Source organism: Hylobates moloch, unplaced genomic scaffold, assembly GCF_009828535.3.
Source record: "Hylobates moloch isolate HMO894 unplaced genomic scaffold, HMol_V3 SCAFFOLD_6, whole genome shotgun sequence".
Lineage (NCBI taxonomy): Eukaryota > Metazoa > Chordata > Mammalia > Primates > Hylobatidae > Hylobates > Hylobates moloch.
This window is the reverse complement of record NW_026652281.1, coordinates 114,172,927-114,198,168: the sequence shown is the minus strand read 5'-3', so window position 1 is coordinate 114,198,168 and position 25,242 is coordinate 114,172,927. Positions and strand designations below refer to the sequence as shown.

Below are 25,242 nucleotides of genomic sequence, written 5' to 3'. Positions count from 1 at the left end.
CTAAAGCAAGAGTGGGAATCACTGACATGTGGAGTTGAAGGTTAAGGTTGACATTCCCAGGAACCAGGACAGGAGCACGTTGAAGAGAGGGGTTATGACCTGGGCAGTCCACCTTGCTCGTAGCTGTTGCCATCTTAAAAGAGTATGCTTATAGTCCCGTCAGCCACTCATGGAGAGTTGTTCTTATAAATAAGATGAATGTGAATAGATTTGTTTCAATAGTATATTTTATAAAAATCCTCTGAGTGGGGTTCCAAAGAATTGTTTTATAGCAAAGTGAGTCTTCAATTTGACAATATCAACATGTGATTCTGGGCAGTACTGTTAACTTGTTAGAAGATCCAAATGTTATGTTAATTGAGTACTACCCAATAATGTTGGATGACAGTTCCCAGTGTGTGAATTTTTGCTCTAGGCTGCGTGTCTTTATAAATACTACTAAACTTAATATTTCTTGATTATTTAAAAAACATAAAATATTGTGAGAAATATAGAAAAACATTATTTCAGTATTCTGATTTATCATTCCTGAATCCTGAAGATTAATATCTGATGACAGTTTGGAATCACATCATCAGAGGCCCTCATGCAGCTTTGGAAACTGTCTGACTTCTAGAGTGTGGGAATCCTTAGCCCGCTGATGCACAGGGGAGCTCCCTCCACCCACTTCTCAGTTGTTTCTAGAGTTTTGTGGGTTTTTTTGCTAAATTTTTTTTTCATAGTCAGAATTAGGATTTCTGGAAACAAGAGCCTGTTGAATTCTTGTTGATTAAAACAACACATCATTTTTGTCTTCGTCATAGTGCTAACATTTTCCAGAAATAAAAGGAGAAAGTTCTAAAGGTCCAAATTAATATGTTCACTTATTGACTGAGTAGGATCATGTGCCAAGTGTTCCCCTATTTCTAAGTACCAGAAGCACAAACATGATTAAGGCCCAGTCACCTCCCTTAAGGAGTACACAGTATATTGAGGAAGATAGACACAAAAAGAACTTTCACATTGTAGTGAATGCCACAGTTGGGACTGAACAGGTTATAATGTTGGAATAAAAATGTCATGGTTAACTACTTGGGATGAAGTTTACAGGGTCAGCAAGACTTCACAGAAAGCAATGGATTTGAAGCTTGAACAAGGAATAGACATTGTTATGCAGACGGAAAATAATTGTCCAGTCCTATAGACTTGAATTTGCATGACACGTGGAAGAGACACTTAAGTGGTAAATATGGCTGGCTGGAGGTAGAACTTAATAGGACGGCATGGTAGGGAAAACTGGTGTGAGCAGGAAGAGGGAGGTGTCCAGCATGGGCTTCCCAGTGCCCCATGTCCTGTTGGAATAATAATAACCTCTTAACCTTTTGTCAAGTTAAATCAAGGTGCTTGCTTGGAAATTAGTCAGAGAACCCAACCAGAAGTGGTCACTAGGCTATGGTGGAGTTGGAGTGCAGCCTGACTGCCTTTGGAGGGACCTAGGAGGCTTCCTGGGGAACTGATATTTTAGCCAAGCCACAGAGAAAGGTGAATGGAGGGGAGAAATGTGGGTCAAGGAAAACTCACGTGATGGCACATGGGAAAGAGCTGGCTCTGGGAAACGGCTGAGAGTGGCTGGAGCAAAAATTGGTGTTGGTCGTGGTCAGTGTGCATGTGTGTGTTGGGGAGGGGAGCAGGTAGACAGGGAGTCTGTGAAGGTAGGCTGGGACAGTTTAATTCTTAAGCTTGGAGTGAAGACTATGCCCTAGGAGGTAGGGAGAAGATAGAAGTGGGTTTTTTTGTGTGTTTTTGTTTTTGTTTGTTTGTTTGCTTGTTTTTTGAGACAGAGTTTCATTTTTGTTGCCCAGGCTGGAGTGCAGTGATATGATCTTGGCTCACTGCAACCTCTGCCTGCCGGGTTCAAGTGATTCTCCTGCCTCAGCCTCCTAAGTAGCTGGGATTACAGGTGCCCGCCAGCACACCTAGCTAATTTTTTGTATTTTTAGTAGAGACGGGGTTTCACTATGTTGGCCACGCTGGTCTCGAACTCCTGACCTCAGGTGATCCACCTGTCTCAGCCTCCCAAAGTGCTGGGATGTTAGGCATGAGCCATCGCACCCAGCTGAAGACAGAGGTTTTAAGCAGGAGAATCACATGATCAGATTTGTACCTAAAAATCATTCCTCTGCTTCACAAACATAATTCTGGGAATTTGAGTATACTTTTTTAAAAAAGATGGAGAATATACAGTTGAACAAGAATAAGAAATGCCAGTGATCTGTTGATTATCTGTCTTCTTGCCATCTTGGAGGGCTTGAGGGTTGGGATTTTGTGTGTGGTGCCATCAGCCTGCAGGAAATGTGGCTGCCCCTTGGGACCAGCTGGGCTGGGGTGGATTTAGGGCTTGCTGGCCAATGAGAGAAGGCTGACAGAACCTGCTCTCAGACTAAATTGTTGTGTCACCCCAGTTGACAAATATCTGTGACATTGGGTATAACAGTCCCATCAAGATACCTTCATTGGATTTCACTCTTCATTGACTCAAGAATGGAAATATCTCGAGTTAAAAATCTTAGTCCCTTGCCTTGACTGGGTTAGTTAGTTTTTATGATTTGCACTGAATTGTGGGGATTAAAATATACAATAGCCAGGGAAGTTATGCTTCCTTGGGCTCACATATACTTGTACATAACTTTACATACTTGGCCTCTGGAAAGAGACTTCAGAATCATGTGCCATCTCCACTAGAGTCCTACCTTGTGGAGGTAAGCAACAGCTGAGTTTGCCCCCATCTAACAGGTATTCTTGTTTCATTAGAATTGAGAGCATTCAGAATGGCTTGGCCTTTGTGCCCAGAGCCCCCAAGGTGTCCTAGGAGAAGTCAAAGGTGGTTTTACCTGGGCATAATTCATAACCACCTGATATCAAGTATGTCCAGCTTGCTCCTCTGCAGGTATAGAGCCAGGAACAATGTTTCAAAGGACTATTTATAAAACTGAAGGTTGGTAATGAAAGTACAGATGCCAAAACGGGATGAAAATAGTCCCAGATTGATGCTGGTTTCCTGAAAAACTTCCGTTTAACAAATTTAGATGATGTAACTTCGCCATATTTCTCGGTGACACTGGGAAAGTCACTTCCTCTCTGTCTCTGGTTTCTCACCTAGAAAATAAAGTTGTTGAAGTAGAGTAGTTTTAAGGTGTTTTCTTGTTCTGACATTCTGTGATTTTGTGATTAACTGCTAAGATACCACTGCAGTGGTCAACACATAGGGACCCCCCCGACCCCCTGTCACCCTACAGGGATACCTTTAGCGTCCAGGATGCACCAGGCCCTCTGATAGGCACCAATCAGCCTCACCTCGTTGCTTCCCTTTAATGAACTTACTTTAATGGTGAAGTTCAGGTCCAGTGATAGAGATGATTTGTCATTAACTGGTGATTGATAGCTGGTTCCATCTTTTCTTCAAAGCCATTGGTTCAGTGTTTACGTCTCCCTCCCCTGACATTGGCTAAGCTCCCTCAGGCTTTTTTCCTCTAGGGCATCATTGTACATGGTTATGTCTGCTCCAGCAAAGCTGCCCACTCTTTGGACTTTATAGCCCCTTTCTGGGAACTCATAACAAGAATTGCTTCAGCTGTAGACATGCACACTGGGGACTGACCCAGGAGCAGGGCTGCTAGATGCCAGAACTACTTCCTGCATTTGCTGATTAATTATCAGTGTCAGACAATCTGCTGTGTGAATGATGATAAATGTCTAATATTCTGCTGAAGGAATCACATACCCTAAGATTAACCCCATGCTGAGAGCCCGCTCTTTCACCACAAGGAGTCCCACCCACCATCCCTTTACCAGTAGTCTAGAACAAATCCTGCAAGAGTACCGTATGTTTGATGAAGGATAATAGGAGACCTCATGCCCATGTAATTTATAAATGCAAATAATAGACTTTAAAAAATCCCAGAGGGCAAAGCCAAGGTGAGCAGAAGCTGTGAAAGCAGTGAAGTGTTGGAGAGAAGACCCCAAATGACACACATATGGGTGCCCTCAAAGAATTTTCAAGCTGGTAATCTAGGTTGGGCTGAGATGGGCTAAAGAAGAGAGACACATCCCTGGACACTCTCTACAGCTGCGTGCATGCCATCCCAAATCTAGCTACTGATCAGCTCCATGACTTTAGGCAAGACTCTGGCTCTCATTGAGTTTCAGTTTTCCCCACTAGTAAGACAAGCAAGTTGAACAAGCAAGGTGATTTCAAGGGACACTCATAAGACTTTCTTCTCTGGTCCTGTTGTTAGACAGGCTCAGCCCTGTGGCCTGCCCAGCCTAGGATCTCTGAGGGCCCCACGTGCTGTGCTGTGGGTACCTGTTGATCCTCTCTGATGTCACCCTCAAAGCTTGTTCCCCAAACAGACCTTTTTCCTCCTACCGCCTCCCCCAAATTGCTAGAGTAGGATGGAGGTAGAATAAGAACCAAATTAATGGTGCTCTTGGCTTTATGCATCTTTCTTTCTTGCTCACTTTCCTTCATTTGGAAGAGGGTAGGTTACCCTAGATACCAAACCTGAATTCCTGAGGACTGGAGATTCATTCCACACCTGGTAGAAAATATTTCCTTCTTCTGCTTCCATGAATTATTTTGAAAATTAAATGCTGTTCCAAGCCTGGGGACTGAGGATTAATCACATTTCTATGGTTATAGTAATTTCATCCTCCATACCCCCACCTGTGGGGGCAAGTAATAATTGTAATAATGGCTACCATTTTTACTGCTTCCTATTTTGCAGGCACTCTGCTGAGTACTTCAGATACATCAGCTCATTTAATCTTCATAATATCCACTTGAAGTCAATTCTATTTTCCTCCATTTTACTAATGAAGAAACTGAGATTTGTACCATTAAATACCTTGCCAAGGTTGCACTGTGAGTGAATGACAGAGCTGAGATTTGAACTGGTACTTTCTGACTCCAGAGCCCAAGCACTAATCATCATGCAGGAAGGCCAGTGCCAAACATTTCAAAGGCACAGTAATTGCCTGATTGATGGGCTATCCAGAGACGGATATCCTTCAACCAGAACTCAGCCCCAGGGCCCTGGGAGTCGCTGCAAGTGGTTTGCTTGGAGAACAGCTTCGGCTAAGAGAGGAAGGGTGGCAGTAACTGCAGGCCTGTATTTCAGTGGTTTATGATATAGTGATGGGGTTCCTTTCATGGACATAAGCCATCCTAATAGCGCCATTTATCATTATGACAAAGGTTAGAATGGGGGGAAACTTGAGCTGGAATGAAAGAGTAGAATTCTGATTATTTTAACAGTTGAAAGTGACATCACCTCAGAGCCTCTATCAAATGGCAGATTGGAAGCTGGACTGAAATTACTTTAAAATATATCCAGAGATAGTTTTCTACAGCTGTGATAAAGTCTTTCAGTTGTGTTCAGAAGTGTGCTTTTGTCTGAAGCACTCATTGAGTTGCCTGTGCATCCTCCACACACAAGGCTGCCTGTGAGCCCCAGGAGAGTCTCAGACTTTGGGGTGCTGTTCTTTGGGCACCCGTGATATGCCACATATGGTATCGGGGCTGATTAAGCCATATTCCCTCACTGTTTGTTTTTTTTTTTTTTCTGTGTGTTGTAAAAATCTTCCCATGTCAGTAGTCATGTTTTCAATGGCTACATTGTTTTCCTCAGTCCATCTGGTTTGTTGAATCTCTGCTTCTGGGACAAAATCCTCTGCTTCCTGTCAATGAGTTGGAGCAAATGGAAGTGCTGGCTAAGGCCCTCAGGATCCCTTGGCCTGGTTGGATAGTCCTTTATTTATTTTTCCTTTTATTCTGGGAACTTAGAGGAAAGACCCATAGGGTCTGGAGCTTCAACTAATTTGTCCCCTTTTTTCTCATCTTCAGGCAAAAGAAGGGGAATGTGGCCCACAAACACTGGGTTGGACCTTCGAATTTGGTCAAGTGCAAGCCCTGTCCCGCGGCACAGTCAGCCATGGTCTGCGGCTCGGATGGCCACTCCTACACGTCCAAGGTTGGTTTTCTTGTCTTTTTGTGTTATCAAAAATACTTCATGTCGGCTTGTTCTAACACGTCTCTATGCCAAAACTGGGATTTGGGAAGCGTGGTCGGCTCCAGGCCTTGCCGTTGAGAAGCTGCTGCATTAGCAGACTCAGAGATGTTCTCTGGCCATGGAGACAAGCAAAATAAAAATATTCTATCCCGTGTAAACGGGCTGGTTGGAGGGTAAGAAGAAGGGATGGTTCTGAGAGTGGCGTGTGATCCTGAAGTTAAACTAGACAAGCTTCCTGGAGAAGGTGGGATAGCCAGCTGTTCAAAAGAGGCAAGTCATATAGCTCAACTGATGGGGAGCAAACCAGTAAGGGGGGCTCGGGATGCTGCCTTGTGCCAGTGCAATGGAAGGAAGGGGTGTGATGTCAGTGCACACCTAATCCACACTTACTGCACATCTAGAATGCATCTGGCCCTGCACAGGCCCCAAATAAGGCACTGTTCTTTTCTGGGGTATGCCTCAGGGATTCACAGATGAATGGGCGTAGGGACAAGTGTGTGACAGGTCATTTTAACTCAAACCGTCAAAAAGAAAATCGTTTCATAGAAAAAGGGGCTGGGATAAAATATGTCTATTTATATTTATTGGAGGGATGAGGAAAGGCTTTGTTTCTATTGGAAGGATGAGGAAAAGCCTCTTCTAGAGGGGCATTTCACCTAAGCTCTAATAATAGGATTTACAGGCAGGGAGGCAGGGGTTATGGAAGTAGAGAAAGGAGGTGATAATTTGTTCTTGGAACTCTCCTTGGGTGAAGTATGGCCATTTGTAATTGAGAATGGGTACGTTTCACCAGGATAATGAACTAAAGGGAAACCGTAGAATTGATGGGAGTTTGCTTCTTCATTTTCATATCCAGCAACCATCCCCTGAGGGTCTAACATTGCTAGACACAAAGGAGCCAGCATATGGGTGCGTGTGTCAGGGTTTTCTGTAAGACATGGTAGGTGGGAGTAGAGCTCTTGCCCTCCCCATCTCCTCCAGCCAGAGCTACACCATTTTCATCTATCTTCCTGTTTTTCTGTGTAAGGTTTAACTTGCAGAGTGGAGCCCATGACTAAAGAGTTACTGTACGGGACATCGTGGTGACTCCTGGCCACACTGCCACATGGTTCTTGGGCCTTTCTGCTGGGACCTCCTCCTTGTCATGCTCCCACTGCACAGACAATTGGTGACTTCTGTTCTCTGTGATCCCCTCACCACCTTGACCCTCACACCATGGAGATGTCACAGGCTCACGATGATCCTCACTGCTTGCTGTCCTCAGAGACTTAACAGGGTTATTTAGAGGCTGTGGCCACTTTTCCCTACCGATTTTGTGATGCATGGGTCATATATCCTTATGATTTTGTCCACTAATAGTTGAGGCGGGCGGATCACGAGGTCAGGAGATCGAGACCATGGTGAAACCCCGTCTCTACTAAAAAATACAAAAAAAATTAGCCGGGTGTGGTGGTGGTCACCTGTGGTCCCAGCTACTCGGAGATGCTGAGGCAGGAGAATGGCGTGAACCCGGGAGGCGGAGCTTGCAGTGAGCCGAGATTGCGCCACTGTACTCCAGCCTGGGCGACAGAGCGAGACTCCGTCTCAAAAAAAAAAAAAAAAAAATAGTTGAGTTTTATCCTCCCAGATGTTCACATTTTTCTAACAAAGGAGAAGAAAAATGTGTTTCTCACAAACAGGAAAGTGGAAAGGTACATATGTCTGGCTTTAGGATTCAATAGCATATCATTGCTTGATTGGTTCCTTGGTTCATTCAACAGGCATCATTTGATCCATTTCTAGTGCCAGGCACTTTGCTAGGTGCTGGGGAAATTTATAATATAGTGGGAATAAAAGAGTTGGCTCTTCTTCATGGCCAGACTCAGGAATCCTTAACTCTCTAACTCCAGACCTGTTCTGTGAGTTAGAAATTCTTTGTCCAAGATTATAGCCTTTCTCAATAGCCATAGCCCATCTCAGCTCAACTAAACCCACACTTCCCCATCCCCTTACTCTTTTTAGCCCCTAGTAGATTCAACATTTTTGATAGTTTGTAGTAACAGGACTTGCTTTTGACACCCTAGCCATGTCTGGAATGGTGGATTTAAAGGGGACACTGATGAGTCATTTCTATCCCCCATTCCCAAAGGCAGATCAGACCATCATTGTCTTTCACTTAGGGTGCAGATCCTAGGTGTATAAACAAGCATCTGGAGATGCTGTTAAAATGCAGATTCTGAGATGACAGGGTCTGACATTCTGCACTTCTAGCAGTATCCCAGGTGATGGCCAAGCTCCTGGTCCACAGACCACACTTTTAGTAGCAAGGATATCAGTGTTTATAGAACCCTTCTAATAGGTCTCCCTGCCTCCAGTCTGCCCCTCCTGCTACCCCAAAGTCAATTTCCACATATCCGAAGAAGGGGAATTTTTGTAATAAAAGTCTGTGTGTCTCCTCTGCTAAAAATGCTCGGCTAGCTCTCCCTTGCCACTATCGTTACTAACGGGGCCCTCCAGAGCCTGCCCCCTTTTGCTCCAGGTCACTCACCGTGGAAAGAATCTTTCATTCATTTGTTCAGCAGCTGTTATTGAACACTTGCAGTTGTTGTACGCACTGTGCAAAACATGGGGTGAGGGCAGTGGGAAATAAGACAGGCACCATTCCTACTCACTTGGAAGTTACCATCTGGTAGGGGACACAGAAATAAATAGGTAACCAAGCAAATAAATATGTAATTTCAAATTTTAGTAAGTGCTACGAAGCATAGTTCTGAAAGAGAGGGTTGGAGAGAGACTTGTTTTATAGGGGATGGTGATCCAGGAAGGTGTCTCTCAGGGGGTGTCCTTTAAACTGAGAGTGGAGGAGTAGAATGTTCCAGATAGAGAAAATAGCATGGGCCAGTGCAGTAAGTCAGTGTGAGGTGTTTGAAGAACCATAAGGTTGCCCCTGTGGAGAGACACAAGATAAGGAGGAGAGGGAAGATATCGAAACCGTCTAAGCAGGGACACTTAGCCAGCCTGGAAGGTGAGAAGATGATTTGGCAATTCCAGGCTTGAGGGATACTCGGTATTGTAATTGCCTTAAGAATGTGAGATCCCAGAGGCAGAGACCGTTTATAGTGGCTGCTCAGGCATGGGGTGTAGTACATAGTGACTGCTCAGAAAACATCATTACCAAGAAAGGAGCCAAAAAAGAGTCTAGCTGAGAAGGAATGGGGAGATTCCAGTCCACGTAACTCAACTTGGATTTGAGTCAGTGGGGTGGAGAGAGCTTTCCAATAGAAAAAAACAAGCCATCCCTATCCTGGGCCAAGCTGCTTAGCTGAACACTCAACCTGAGGCTCTGGCAGAGACTTAGCAGCTCCTTGCAATGTTTCTCTCTTTGTGAAGATCCTGTTTGTGCTGTTCAAATTACTCCTTCCAGCCCTGGAGCAAACTGTCTGATCCTCAGCCTGAGACTGGAGATGAGCCATGAGATGTCTGAGTACTCAGGACTGTTTGGGCAAGTGGCGTGTTGTACATCAAACCCCAGTAAAAACCTGCTCACTCACCTCTGCCTCTCATTTGCAGGAGGAGCTTAAAATGCCAGCTCCCTGTGAACCTTGATCTGCAAAGAGCAGTGGCAACCTGTCAGACATGGCTGAAATGCTGTCAGTTGCCCAGGGAATAGCTCTGGAAATGTTCGCTGGTCAAAGCCTCCGGGTAGTTTGGGCAGGAAAGTTGCCTTTTTGGATATGGGAAGGTTGCCTGCTTACAAGTACTTAATAGCTGGTTTGAGAAGGATTGGGAAGACCCCTTTGCAATGACTTCTGATTCTTCATAAGAGGAGTGGCATATACATACTGCTGGGCCTGGTCCTCAGACCTTCCCAAACAGCATCCTGATGTTCCTTTAGTGTCTTTGGATTCCTGCACCAGCCTGACCAAGTTCTCAGTTTCCCAGACCTGCTTAACCCTTTTCCTGGGGCAGAAGAAGATGTCTAAAGCCGTCTTACCAAAGGTTGTAATATTCTTCTCCCATATTCCAAATAGGATATACCGAAACCCCAAAAGACAAGGATAGTGGGAGTTTTACACCCATGGTCTCCTGCCTGGTATCTGTGATCTGCTCACTTCTATTGGAAGATAAAGGGAAAACAGTGGTGGGAGGGGCACTGCTGCAGTGGGAAATGGCATGGGTGTTGGTTCTTGGCATTAGTGTGCTAGTCTTCTGTCTTATGTGAACATCTAGAAGTTTGTGTTTTCTCTTTCTTAACATAGTGGGGCAAATATTACTTAATCTGAAGCTGTGTGTTGATTGCTGAAGACTTCTGAAGCAGAGGACAATTCTAGACCCCTGTGGCATTCTATAAGGCTTCCTTCCAAGGGGGCTATTTCAGTCTCGTTGGATTTACTACTGGAGTGTTTGAGACATTGCTCCTAAATACATGGCCACTTATTTACTGAGGTTCAAAAAGATGATTTAGTCTCAGAGACAAACCTGTTGGAGACCACCAGTAGATGCTCAATTAATAAGAGTGAATTAGTTAACTGTAAAGGAGCAAATGACTTCCCATCCCATGGAGTTAGAACCTTTTTTGGATCATTGGTGTCAGGGAACAAAGGACAGATGAGACCATGATGCATGTGTAGTTGGAGGTGATTCAATGTCATTAAGTCAAAATCATAAAAATTAGTTTTGGCAAAAATATATTACTGTCCCTGTCCCATCATCACCAGGGAAACCCACACTCCATAATACATAATCACATTTCTCCAGGTGAATTGTTCACTCCTTCAAGATGGGTTCCATGGCTGTGTGAGCATCACCGGGGCAGCTGGAAGAAGAAACCTGAGCATCTTCCTGTTCTTGATGCTGGTATCTGTCCTTGGGTTTCATCAAACAAGCTTTCCTTCTGCTTCTGGGCCCCCAATAGTCAGAGGCTCCTAGAAGTGGAGGATGCGTTGAGGAGTCTTTGTCTACAGCAGGCCTCTTCTAATGCCCCGATACCAGGGACACCACTCAGAGCTGTGTGACTCCCCCAGGATCAAAGATAAAGTGCACAGGAAGGCATAGAGTCTTGAGATGAAGGGATATAAGATGTTACATGGCAATAAATGTTTATTCAGACACTATAAAGCACAATCCATAAAAGATAAGGAACAGAAGGGTACTACAGGGAATTGACAAATGGAAGGCCAATACTGCAGCTGGTTTGAGAGTGTGATATAGACTCTGACCCTTCGCTTGGCTTCCAGGCAGTAAGGATCACCCTAGTAATTTCTTAACTACTCTTGATACTGCATTTTTATGGCAAAGAAGACTGAAGTAAATTTCTGAATTTATTGAATTCAGGAATTCAATAAATATGTATTGAGTTATTTCCTCCTCTGTACCATACACTGTGTTAAATACTAGGCATATGGCAAAAGACAAAATAGATAAAGCCCCGGTTTTCATGGAACTTACAAGGAAGGTAGACAAATTGAAAAGCAGTCTCCTTTCATTAGAATAGGTGTTTAGATAAGGGACATTTGGGAAGCTGCAGGAACACAGAGCAAGGCCACTTCAACCAGTTTGGAGGTATAAGCAGTCTTCTTCGGGGAAGCGATGGTTCAGGTGAGATCTTAAGGCTGGAAAGAGTCAACGGGAGTAACAGCTGGGGGCACAGGAGCTCATTCAGTCAGGGAGGAGGGGGTCGAAGAGGTGAGAGAAAGCATGGCACCTTGAAGGAACTGGTGACTGTCAGTGTGGCTGGGTCACATGTGAGGTAGGGAAAGGGGTTCACTAGCTGTAGAAATGAGGCTGGAAAAGACACCAAGGGCCACATTTTGCAGGGGCCACATGAGGGGGTTTGGACTTTACCTGAAGAGTATTGGGGAACCTACCAAAGGTTTATATTTTTGAGTATGCTTACACTGGCTGCAGGGTGGGCATGGCTGGGGCAGGATTGGAGGCAGGGTGACTGTGAGAAGCCTCCTGGAATCATCTATGCCTGGTGTGAGGGAGGCCTGGATTTGCAGAGAGGGTACGGGGATGGATAGAAAACCATCTAAAAAGGTATTTGGGAAGCTATAGCTGGTCTTAGCAATGATCTGAATTTCAGATATAGAGTCATTACAGCTCTGAGCCCAGGAGGACTTCTTCACTGTCTTCATCTTGGCGGGACTTGCAAGTCCTCCTGCCTGCAGCTTTGTGGTTTTGTCCTGGACCATCTGGGAGCCCAGCACTTCTGGAATCCTTTCCTTTCTTTTCTGTTATCAGCATAGAAAGAATAAAGCTTGCTGGGGGCCTGATTGCCAACTTTTAATTCTGTCTGCTGGAAGAGAAGCACTGATGCTGCTGACTGGACCCTGGGCAGCCCAGGCTTCACCCCCAGGTGAGCAGTCTCAGGCTTTCTCACTCTGGAGGAGAGAGCTGCTTTAGAAAATGGGAGGAGATCTGTCGAGGAACTGGGCTCCTGGGAGCTCAGAAAGGAGCAGAGGAGGAGGTTGCTACTGCTCCAGGTCCTGACCCTGGTTGTGGTGGGGGGGTGGGGGTGTCTAATTGCCAGGCCTCCTTTGATAGGACTTTGTGGACTTCTGTCATCTGGGCCCACCTGACTGAAGCTCAGATGTCAGGGCTGACTGCTCACTTCCCAGCACTGGGCCTTGTCTTTGAGGAGAGGGCCCACCACGCGCCACCACTGTGCGTCTTGAGAGCCAGCACCGTTCTCTGGCATCAGCTTGGCTGTTGGTAACTGGCGACCAAGCAGGCAAACACCCGTCTGCTGTCACTCCCCTCCCCCTGACATTCTCTTCCTTAATTGCTGTTAAACAATTAGCAAATGGCTCAATTATGTCTCGACACAGAAGAGAGATGCAGAGTTAAGAACTGCCGTGGAGGAAAATGTTTCTCTTCCCTTCTGCCTGCGCACGTGTGAGGGAGGCGAGAGAGCACTTGCTTTACAGGGTTGGCATTTCTTTCAGCATATTGTCGCTGCAGATTATATTATTTTTTCAGAGGCATCTTAATAGTTTCCAACAATTGCTACCTTGTAAAGGTGATGTTTGAAGTTCTTGGCAAGTAGAGTCTGTATTGGCCGACATTGCCTAACAACAGGCTATTCTCAGGGTCGGAGCAAATCCGGGTTGTGGATGTGTAAGACTTCTCAAGATGGCTTTAAGCTCAGCATGACTTCTCTGTCTCTCGCAGGCTTGTATGACCTTGTGACCATGTCAGGCATAGGAGGTTTTTATGTGTGGCTACTTTTCTTTTAAGTAGAGTTGAGACTGTTGGTGTTTTCAGGAGTATTTTTTGGTTAGTCCTGCTCCCACCAGACCTGTGGGTTGAAAATTGGCTTTACTTGTAAATGGCTTATTGGTGAGGGCCTTGCTTCTGACTAAGCAGAAAATAAAATTATTGGAAACTGAAGGCAGAAGATTGCACTTGCACATGTTGTGCATGGACAGGCTGGAACACAATGGCAATAGCAATGGCATTAAGGATGAGAGCAGCAGCAGCAGCAATTAGGCAAGTCACTGGATGTTCCCATCTCTGCAGCACTGAGGGGAGATGAGAAGTTAAAATTCCAATTTCATCCATGCCTACTCTTAGGTGGTAGTGGGGAAAAGAGTCTTGTGCAGATAGACCACAGTGGACACCAACAGTCCAATAAGGCAGCGGTCCCCAACCTTTTTGGCACAGGGACCAGTTTCGTGGAAGACATTTTTTCCCTGGGCCTTGGCAGGGGATAGTTTTTGGATGATTCAAACACATCACATTTATTGTGCACTTTATTTCTATTATTATTACATAATAATACACAATGTTGTATAATTATTTTGTTGTAATGAAATAATTATACAACTCACCATAATGTAGCATCAGCGGGAGCCCCGAGCTTGTTTTCCTGCAACTAGATGGTCCCATCTGGGGGTGATGGGAGATAGTGACAGATCATCAGGCATTAGATTCTCATAAAGAGCACGCAACCTAGATCCCTTGCATGTGCAGTTCACAGTAGGGTTCGCACTTCTATGAGAATCTAATGCCGCCGCTGATGTGACAGGAGGCGGAGCTCAGGCAGTAATGCTCGCTTGCCCACTGCTTATTTCCTGCAGCGGGCCAGTTCCTAACAGACCACAGACCAGTAGTGGTCCATGGCCTTGGGGATGGGGACCCTGCGATAAGGCATTTGGGTGGTAGATTTTATTATTTTGATTTTGTTTGTATTAGTCCATTATCTCACTGCTATAAAGAAATATCTGAGACTGGGTAATTTATTTTTAAAAAAGAGGTTTAATTGACTTATGGTTCTGTAGGGTGTACAGGCTTCTGCTTCTGGGGAGGCCTAAGGAAATTTATAATCATGGTGGAAGGTGAAGTGGAAGCAGGCCCATCTTACGTGGCAGGAGCAGGAGGAAAAGAGAGAGATGAGGAAGATGCCACATACTTTTGAACAAACAGATCTCCTGAGAACTCTTATCATGAAAACAGCACCAAAGTGGGGATCAGCCCCCATGGTCCAATCACCTCCCATCAGCCCCACCTCCAACACTGGGAATTACAATTCAACATGATATTTGGGTGGGGACACAGATCCAAACCATATCACTGCTGCTTAGAAAAAGCCAACAAATGAAGTTGTATGTGTTTGGAGAAGTACTCAATGGCATCTAACCAACTCCACATGATTTTGCTTTATACATTCAACAGTTTGAGGGTTGGGGACAAACACTCAGTGTCAGATGACTCAATTTTGCCTTTTTCACTCAGTCCTTGCTCATTTTCAACCTTTTTTCCTTAGCCAAGTATCATTTAATAAAAAGAGCTAGTTTACATTATGTGAAAATCCTCAACTATTAGTTTAAATAGAGTTCATGCCCTAGTTTTGTTAGAATTATCCTCTTTTCTGATTTTCATGGCTTTTGGAAGGAGCAAGTCAGAATAATATTTAAAATGTTAATTGTGCATTAGTTAGGATATAGGTTGTAGCTGCTATAACAAAAACCCAAATGAAACAGAGGCTTATAGCGTGATTACATTTTAGCTCTTGCTCCTGTAAACATTTACCAAGGTAAGCAGCCCAAGGCTGATGTGCAGCCTCCAGACTGGCGATGACCAGGATCCTTTTAGCCTGCTGTCATTCTCAGTGATTGGAATTGCTGAGCTTCTGTCTGTGGGTCCAGGATGGCTGCTACATCCAGCCAGTAGGATAGAGGAAAAGAAAGGGGGCACAATTGCGAAGCCACTAGTGTTACTTCTGTTGACATCCCACTTGCCAGAACTTAATCATAAGGCCACTGCAAGCTTCAAGGGAGGCTGGGGAATGTCGTTTTTATTATAGGCAGCAATGTATCCAGCCAAAATAGGAAAGTTACATTATTAAAAGAAGGACAAAGGCAGTATGGTGGCTCATACTTGTAATCCCAGCACTTTGGGAGGCCAAGGTGGGTGGATAACCTGAGGTCAGGAATTTGAGTCTGCTCAACATGGTGCAACTCTGTCTCTACTAAAAATACAAAAGTCAGCTGGGCATGGTGGTGGGCACCTGTAATCTCAGCTACTTGGGAGGCTGAGGCAGGAGAATCTCTTGAACCTGGGAGGCAGAGGTTGCAGTGAGTGGAGATCACACCATTGCACTCTAGCCTGGGCAACAGAGCAAAATTCTGTCTTTAAAAAAAAAACAAAACAAAAACAAAACAAAACAAAAAACAAAAACAGAGTAGATATTGGGGTTATCCAGCAATCACTACCACAGTAATATTTAAATAATAAATAATAATAACAACAGAAAAACAGTAATTATTGAGCATATTAAGCACTATCACATTGTGCTAAGTTGTGCAGTATTCTTTATTTTATTTTCTGTATTATTTCATCTAGCTTTCACAGTAAACCTGTAAGGTAGGTAATATTGTCAGTCCTAAATTGAAAATGAGAAAACTGAAGCTATACAACTTTTTCAGGTCAATATCGCTAGTAAGTAGCAGAGTAGATATTTGAACCTTGGTCTGTCTGACTCAAGAGCTGCAATTTTTACTTCCACGAGTGAAAAACCATCTGAAAAGTAATGTAAAATACTAGTTGTAATATCAGAATGCTTTTGATTTTAATGACAGAAACATGACTCAACCCAAAAAAGGACAGTTACTGGCATAAAAGACTAGAAAGCATATTGGGGTAGCCAGGCCTTAGATAAAGAAGGAGACCTTCAGTGTTGCCACCACTCCGTTTCTTTCCATCTCTCATCTTTGTTTGCTTCTACTTGTATTTATTCTGCAAAGAGGCTTTCTTCCCTCAGCAGAGAATAGGGATTTTAATAGCCCCAGATTCACTTGCTCCCAGCCTAGAAACACCAAAGAAATTTACTCATGTTTTAACCCTGGCAAAAGATTCCAACTAGCTCATTTTGAATCATGTGCCCTTCCCTTAATGAAATATTATATCCAGGCTGATATGACCCTATGGTTGGCCTACTCTGGTCACATGAACCTCATCATCCCAACCTTCGCTATGAATAGGAGTTAAGATTTTTTTTCAGCAGAAGAAGTGGGAGGAAAAGAGTTTATACTGCATGAATAAAATTTAATAAGTAGTGTACCACCCAATCACCTTTTTAAATATTAACTATGTTAGCCTCATTAAATGCTATGGCCATATGAGCCTGGTTTGAGCTGGTAAGAATGTATTAAGGCATATTGTGTTTCTAGGAATGACGGGCATAGAGGGGAATTCAAGGCAAGTTTTTATCCCAGACATGTTGTTTAGTTGGAGAGGAAGTTCATCTACAGGAATGTGATCTAGTGTCATTTTAATTCAGGATGTTTTTAAACCATTTGGCCTAATGCTTTAATACTTTCTTCTGATCATGGGACACATCTGTCCTTAGTTCTCCCAGCATTTATTTCTTCTTAGAACATGCCAAGATAACACAGTCTTTTTGGCTCCTGAAGATAAACTTTCAGGCAAAATGGTTATTGTGACATTTTCAGAAAACACAGATGTTCAGACATCGTCCATTGTGAAAATACATCCACAGAATTTACACAGACTACTTAAGCATGCAGATTAGTCGTGAAGTTAGAGCAGAAGGAAGCAATTCAACTAATTATTTTACCACTTATTTCTATGTTCTATATGCAAACATGCATTTAACCAAGATTTGAAGAATAGGTTTTCATTTCTTCTTCTCAAATGCCCTGAGTAGAATGCCATGTAATTAGTTAGTGCTTTTGTTAAAAACACATTAGGAAGAATACCTTCTTGTTGTCAGTTCTGTTGAATGCACAATTAAGCCATTTCATAAAGCAATTACCTGAACACGAAGATGCTTGGCCTCACTTCATCAGGAGATGAAATTAAGGATTAGGTAAAATTGCACAGCACATGATATCTCTGCCTACCAATCCTTTAAAAGACAGAAAGGTCCCTGGCCAGAATGAATAGACACAGTGCTATAAGCCTAATTAAATCATTGCAAACAACTTTAATTAAGTTCATGATCATGTTGCTTTTGTTTTTCTTTAAAAGAGACAAACAAAATATTCCCTTGCTGACATTCTGCTCAAATGAGTATGGTCAGACTTCTTCACATTTTTCAAGAGAACATTTCAGCGCCAAGATGTAGGTAGTGTTCAGTGAAGCTGATCTTACTTTATAAGCCCTAGGCTGAGACCTGTGTGTTATATGAGGAAATCAAGGAATATTAACTGGGTTGGGACTTACCATGAGTTGTTGCCATAATTGTGTATCGAAGGAAATGGGCTTTAATGATGCTCTTATTTTTACCAAAGCAAGTTTATTTCCCCCTTTCGGAAACAAATGAAACCTTTGGGAATCTTTGTATACCATGAACAGAACAGAAATGCTTCTTCCTCTGGACAAGGGTGTCCTTCTTGAGCTGCTAGGTTCTGTCCAGGAAGGTGCTCAGAACAGCAAACCTCCAGTGGCAGGAAAGGCCCTGTGTCCAAACGAGCGAGTTTTCCCAAGTTCTCATCCAAAGGCAGTAAGGACAGCTTTTGAATCCAAACCTCCCCAAAGTCAGGCTGTACAATGGCAGGCAGGTAAGAAACTTGGATGCTGTAGGAAACTGGTGACCCCAAACAGTTTGGTCAGATTGAGCTCATTAGAAGTATTTCTTTGCTTTCTCTTCTCCAGTGGAGAGACCAAAAGATGATATGTATCAGTGAGGGTGGGATGCCCCAAAGGTGGCTCTAATCAAGATTCACTACATCACACACATTGTCTTCTACCATTTTCTCCTGGAAGCTATCTAGGCCAGCCAACTGGCTTCTCTTTATAGCAAACCAATGCACAACCCAACTCCCTGGCACCAAACAAGGGACAAGGAGAGGTGGAATAGAGAGAATGCATCAATTGTTTTTGGCAATTTAATGCACTATGATGATCCCTCACCCACATCTAGCCCTACAAAAAAGGAGGAACCATTTTCCTGGGATTTTAACTGTAAGGCTTAGCATGAGCACCATCTCCTCAGTGAACCCTCCTGAGCCCTTTGTGCCAAATTAGACCATTTCTTTCCTGTGAACTCCCCTGTTGGAGCACTGATTCCATCACATTGGAAATGTTGTTGTACACAGGCGGAAATCCAGCCGTATGATAGACTAGAGTCCCTGAAAACTCTCTGATACTGAACTCCTAGTTATAATGCAGACATTATTTTAATAGTTGAGCTTGCAAGATATAAGGGAAATCCCTGGTTGTAGGGAGAGAGGAGCACTGAAATCCAGACAGAATCCTGACCACGACTCTCGGGGGTGGGGAGGTAGGGAAGCTCAAGAGATTTTGAGGTAATAGCTGCATGCCCCAATGCAACAATATGCAGCTGTTGCCCCGAAACCTCTTGATTAGCTTGACTGGCTCCTTTCCATTGACTGGATACAATGCCTTAAGTCCTAACATAGTGAGAAGTTGGAGCTGAAACCACAAACATAAATCCAAGACCTTCAGTGGGTTCACCCTGAGTTAAAGGGTGGGAGATATTTACACATGTACATATACATACACATACACACATATACATATACATATATATATATACATATGTGTGTGTATATATATATTTATATACACACACGTATATTTTTTTAAATCTGCCTGTTAGTAAAACAGGGCAAAAGAACACTTGCTAGTTTCAGCTTGGACTCTGGTTAGAGAGAGAAAAGATCCCTGGTGAAACTTTTATAACAGAGAACTTGCATTCACTCAGGGCAAAGGGTTTACACAAAATATTTAAAGACATATATAGGACACAGACATAAACCAATCAGAAAAAGTGGTGGCAAAAACTGCAATTACTTTTGCCCTAACCCATTATACCTCAATAGAACTGTTTAAAAAGTATGTATATTAAAAATGAGACCTGTGGAGGGTGTCCAGAGATCAGCACATTCTTCCAGTCACCCATGTTTGTTTCTGTGTTTCTCATTTTTGATGCTGGTATCCTCCCTCACTGAGAAAGATGCTGCTTTGCTCTCTCATGTAGGCTGAGGAATGTCAGAAAATTGAGGTGACAGTTTTCAAATGCTTTTCCAGTGAAAAATTGAAAGATAAAAAAGGTGTGGGCACCCCGAGCACTCAATCACTCTGGACTCTCCTTTCCTGAAGAAAGTCTGTACTTGAAGCATGTCCTGGATTTTAATATCCCTTTGGGAACAAAGCCTGGCTCTCATTTGTTGGTGTTGCCCTTCTTCCCCCTCTTTGAGAAGAGGTCTTGGGGTACTGAGCAGCAGCCGGAGGAGCCAACCAGGAGGTGGCTGCGGTTGCAGAGCAGGTCTCCTGAGGTGGCCCGTGGAGCCTGTGGACCCAGTGGCATTTCAGAGAAAATCTGCTTTGGTGGGAGGGAGAGTTCAGGCTCATGGTATGGCAAGAATAAACTATGCAAAGTGTCTAAGTATCTGGGAGACAAAAATTGATGGTCAGTGCAGGTGAGGGAAGAGCAATGTGTTTGACGTGGCCTCTGAGACTGCTGTGACAAAGCTTTCAGCCATGTAGGTGATGGGAACAAGGGAGGTTGTACCTGTGAAGGTTATGGGTTGGGAGGGGCCACTTTGTCTTCTGACTGCAAGTTGATTTGGGATCCTCTTCCAGGGTGGTCCCTTTAAAGTCATCTAAAACACACACCCTTTGCCAGGCCCCTGCTGGGCCACTGGTCCTGTGCCCAGGTTGCTGCCTGGTTCTGAGGAAGACACATATGTAAATGTAGATAGTTTCACAGGTCAGCCAGGTGAGGGGAGTGTTGGAAGCAGAGCCAGGGTGAGGTACTGTGGGTGGGGAAGAGGAGGGCTGGGTGCAGCAGTGTCTGAGTTAAGAGCTTGTCCTTGGCTTGTTAGGTATGTGACCTTGAGCAAATTACCTAATCTTCCTATGATCCAGTTTCCTTGTCCATGAAATGGACATAATAATACTTGTCTGGAAGGGTTTTTGTGAGAATTGAGTTATTACATATTAAATTCATCGAACAGTGTCTGTTACATTGATAAGCCATCTATCAGTACTCATTATTACTAATAACCCCCTCCCCAAGGAAGTCTGAAGGATCTTTTGTAGCACGCCAGTCCTCCCCCTAGCCCCATTGGCCCAGCTTTTACATTACACCTTCCATGTGATTCAGAAAGCCTTCTCTGCCTTCTGCTCTTGGGTAGGTGGGATTGTACCATGTTCTGCCCGATGGTGGTGGTAATGGCAGCAGGCACCTTTGGTTGAGGGCAGACTGTTTAGCAGGCACTGGCTGGGGCCAGGCTTTTCTTACTCATTATTGATCCTATGGCAGCACCCAACGTGGCAGATGCAGTGGTAGTCAGGTCCGTTTTCATTCATTTTGCCAACATGTAGTGAGCATTAGGCCACAGCAGGTTCGGGTTAGTTTTCGTTAGTGAAATCAGAAGAATCTCACATAGACTGTGAGGCTCCAATAGGAAGTGAATAAAAGCCTGCCCAGTATTGCAGGGAGGAATGTTTTTACACACTCAGTTGTTCTCCTGGCTCTCTGTGACCTCCCCTTATCCCCATTCCACCATATATCCATTTGTCCAATGCTTGCTCAGCTCCTCTGACACACTCAGTCTGTGCACAGGATGCTGAGGCAGGTGAATTGAGCTGGCTGCATTTGCTAGAGCTTGGGAATAGTTATTGGAGTTTGCTGGAATTTCTAAGCCGTGGCTCACATCTCTCAGATAGGATTGTGTTGGAAGACTAAGTGAGCAGCAACTTGGGTTTCTGGGATGACCATTCCTGTACTGGAACCTTCTTAGGTCTGCCACATGTGCAAGGGAGTCAGAAAACTGGGCTTAGAACTGCTTTTGCTGGGCAAGGCCCCCCTTCCTAATAAATTAAGCAAAAGCAGCCCCTCTATTCACAAAGCCAGAGACCAGGGTCTACTCCCCAGTGGCCAGCTTCACCTCCCTTGACCTGGGCATCATACTCCAGCTCCTCCCTCTGTGTAAGTAGGTGTGATATGCATGAACACTAGCACTGATACTACATTACTGTCTGCTGTGTGCCACCTGCCCTACTATGCACATAACATGACATTACGTAATTCTCATGCCAGTCTCAAAAGATGGGTGCTACTGAAAAACCTCTTCAGATAATGCAGAGAGGGAGACTCAGTTATTATTAATGCTCCTGTGCTCCCTTAGCCCATAGGTGGAGGAGCCAGGCTTCAACACATCACCCTGACTCATAGAGTCCAGACAGCCAAGCGTCCTCCACACTGCAAAAGCCACTATGACAGAACTACACCAATTCACACTAACCTGGGAGGGGTTGGGTTCAGTTAACAATGGCAAGAAGACTGGATTTTAAATATGTTTGCATAATTCTTTAAAAAAATTTTTTAAAAAAATCCTATGACTACAGACTGTGGGTCTGTTAATACTGCCTTGGCAAATGAGTGCAAATGATGGCTTAGGTTGGCTCATCGATTTCTTGGGTACAACTATGTGCTATGATGATTTATTTTCAAGTATCACAAGCAGCCTCGTTTCCTGAGTAGTTGAGATGTTCCTATTGCAGTTATGCGTGCATTAATTTCTCCCTTTGAGTGGACCGTTTCTTTCCCAAACTCCTGATTTTATGATTCCAAGCCCAGCCCAGGATGGCATTTCACTGAGAAGAGGGGTCTACTAAGCATTGGTGGGGTGAGATGGAGGACTGGGCTCCATAGACCATAACTGACCCCATTGGTGCTGCCTCTCTGCATAGTACCATCTCCCAAGTACCTCAGTCAGAAGTGGTTGTCAAGGAAACCTATTTGGGTTCTTTTTTTTTTTTTTTTTCTTTTTTTGTCTTGGGGAGGGTCACTGTTTTATTACAGCTACCTGGAAAGAGTGGAGTGCCTAGCTATGGCAGATGAGTATAGCATACTGCTGAGCAATTTCAGGGATGGCTGCAGCAGTATGCTATACTTGGGGGGCTAAGGATGGGGTGGACCACATGGCACCTCTCAGGGAGGCCGCTGTGTATACCACCCCATTATCGTATCCTATAAACAAAGTGCTTCTGTCACTCGCCTTCGGTGCTGTCAGTCTCCCGAAATCTATTCTCCTTGATGACCCCACCCCATCAATGAGGGAGGCTCCCTCCTTCCCCCTGCCCACCCACCCATCTACCCAGATTCTTCTATGCTATTAGAAACTGGTGCTGTGGGGAGGGAATGAGGGTTCCTGAGGTTACTTGGTTTTCACAGCTCACAGGTTTTCTTGATTGCATGTTTTGTAGATCCACATTTTTATCCCTGTAGCTGTCATATTTTTGACCTGCTATTTCAGTCACTCAAAACAGTATTACTTTATTGCTTTGGAATTTCTAGGACTTTTTTCTTTCTTAAGGTTTCCATCAACCTAGGGATAATACTGGCTAATGATAAGAATGGAGAACCACAGCTTGCTTTACTGAGCTGCTTGCCAGCCTGGCTGTCATAGGAGTAGTGCCGGTGGGCCCATGTGCAGTGTATACTCTGTGCCAGGTGCTACTCTGGGAGTTTGCTGCTCACCATTATATCTGGTCCTCACAGCCACCTTGGGATGCACAATTCTGTTTTCATTTTTACAGAAGAGGTAACCAACACTCACAAAAAGGTTGTTCTTTGCCTAAGATAACACAACCATAAATGACAGAAGTTGAATCTGAACCTAGACTGAGCTGAACCCAAACAGTTTTGGTCTTTGGTTAATACAGGCATATGTCATTTTATTGCATGTTCTTTTATTGTGCTTTGCAGATACTGAGGTTATTTTTTTACAAATTGGAGGTTTGTGGCAGCCCCACATTAAAGTCTGTTGGTACCAATTATTCAACAATGTGTGCTCACTTCATGTCCCTGTGTCACATTTTGGTAATTCTCACAATATTTCAAACTTTACAAATTATTATTATATTTGTTATGGTGATCTGGGATCACTGATTTTTTATGTTGTTATTGAAATTGTTTTGGGGCATCATAAACCACTCCAACATAAGATGATGAAATTAATTGATAAATGTGGTATGTGTTCTGACTGCTCCACTAACCAGCCTTTCCCTTGTCTCTCTCCCTCTCCATGGGCATCCCTGTTCTTTATGACACAACAATATTGAAATTAAGCTAATTAATAACACTGTAGTGGTCTCTAAGTGTTCAGGTGAAAGGAAGAGTAACATGTCTCTCACTTTAAATCAAAAGTTAGAAATGATCGTGCTTAGTGACAAAGGCATATTGAAAGATGAGATAGGCCAAAGCCAGGCCTCTTGTGCCAAGCCAAGTTGTAAGTGCAAATGAAAAGTTTTTGGAGGAAATTAAAAGTGCTACTCCAGTGAATAGCCCAATGATAGCAGAGGGAGACAGTCTTATTTCTGGTATGGATAAAGTTCCAGTGGTCTGGATAGAAGGCAAATCAGCCACAACATTCTCTTAAGCCACAACCTAGTCTAAAATTATCTCACCAATTCTATGAAGGCTAAGAGAAGTGAGGAAGTTGCAGAAGAAAAGTTTGATGCTAGCAGAGGTTGGTTTATGAGGTTTAAGAGAAGAAACTGTCTCCATAACAGAAAAGTGCAAGATGAAGCAGCAAGTGCTGATGTAGAAGCTGCAGCAAGTTATCCAGAAGATCTAGCCAAGAGAATGTATGAAGGTGGCCACACTAAACAACAAGTTTTCAATATATATGAACCAGCCTCCTATTAGAAGAAGATACCATCTAGGACTTGCATAGCCAAAGAGGAGAAGTCAATGCCTGGCTTCAAAGAATATGCTGACTTTCTTATTAGGGGCTAATGACTTTAAGTTGAAGCCATTGCTCATTTGCCATTTCCCAAATCCTAGGGCCCTTAAGACATAAGCTAAATCTACTCTGCCCGTGCTCTACAAATGGAACAACAAAGCCTAGAGGACAGCACATCTGTTTACTGCATGGTTTATGGAATATTTTAAGCCCATTGTTGAGGTATCTACTGCGCAGAAAAAAAGATTCCTTTCAAAATATTATCACTCATTAACAATGTACGGAGTCACCCAAGAGTTCTGATGGAGATGTACAAGGAGATTAATGTTTTTAATGCCTGCTAAGAGAATATCTACTCTGCAGCCAAAATTATTAAGGGATAATGTTTTTACTTTCAATTCTTATTAGTGAAGAAATACATTGCATAAGGCTGTAGCTACCATAGACAGTGATTTCTCTGATGGATCTGGGCAAAGCAAATTGAAAACTCTCTGGAAAGGCTTCACAGTCTAGACAAATATTACAATAAAGTGAGTTGCTCATTAAGAACATAATGAGTTGCCCATTAAGAACATTTGTGATTCATGGGAGGAGGTCAAAATATCAACATTAACAGAAGTTTGAAGGGAGTTGATTCCAACCCTCATGGATGACTTTGAGGGGTTCAAGACTTCAGTGGAGGAAGTGATTGCAGATGTAAGTAGACATAACAAGAGAACTGGAATTAGAAGTGGAGCCTGAAGATGTAACTGAATTGCTGCAATCTCAGAATAAAACTTGAGCAGATAAGGAGTTGCCTCTTATGGATGAGGAAGGAAAGTCATTTCTCCAGATGGAATCTACTCATGGTGAAGATGCTATGAGCATTGTTGAAATGACAACAAAGGATTTAGAATATTCTGTGAACTTAGTTGATAAAGCAGTGACAGAGTTTGAGAGGATTGACTCCAGTTTTTAAAGAAGCTTTACTTTGGGTAAAATGCTATCAAGTCGCATCACATGCTACAGAGAAATTTTTGTGAAAGGAAGAG

At 43.6% G+C, this 25,242-nt stretch overlaps 1 protein-coding gene across 1 annotated transcript in view; it reads left to right on the top strand.

Moving 5' to 3' along the window:
• SPOCK1 (SPARC (osteonectin), cwcv and kazal like domains proteoglycan 1) overlaps positions 1–25,242 on the top strand; it is a 521,167-nt gene that overhangs the window by 384,342 nt on the left and 111,583 nt on the right. Inside the window, exon 5 of the mRNA XM_032157971.2 lies at positions 5,882–6,008. Coding sequence (XP_032013862.1) covers positions 5,882–6,008 — 127 coding nt within the window. The remainder of the gene's footprint in view (positions 1–5,881; positions 6,009–25,242) is intronic.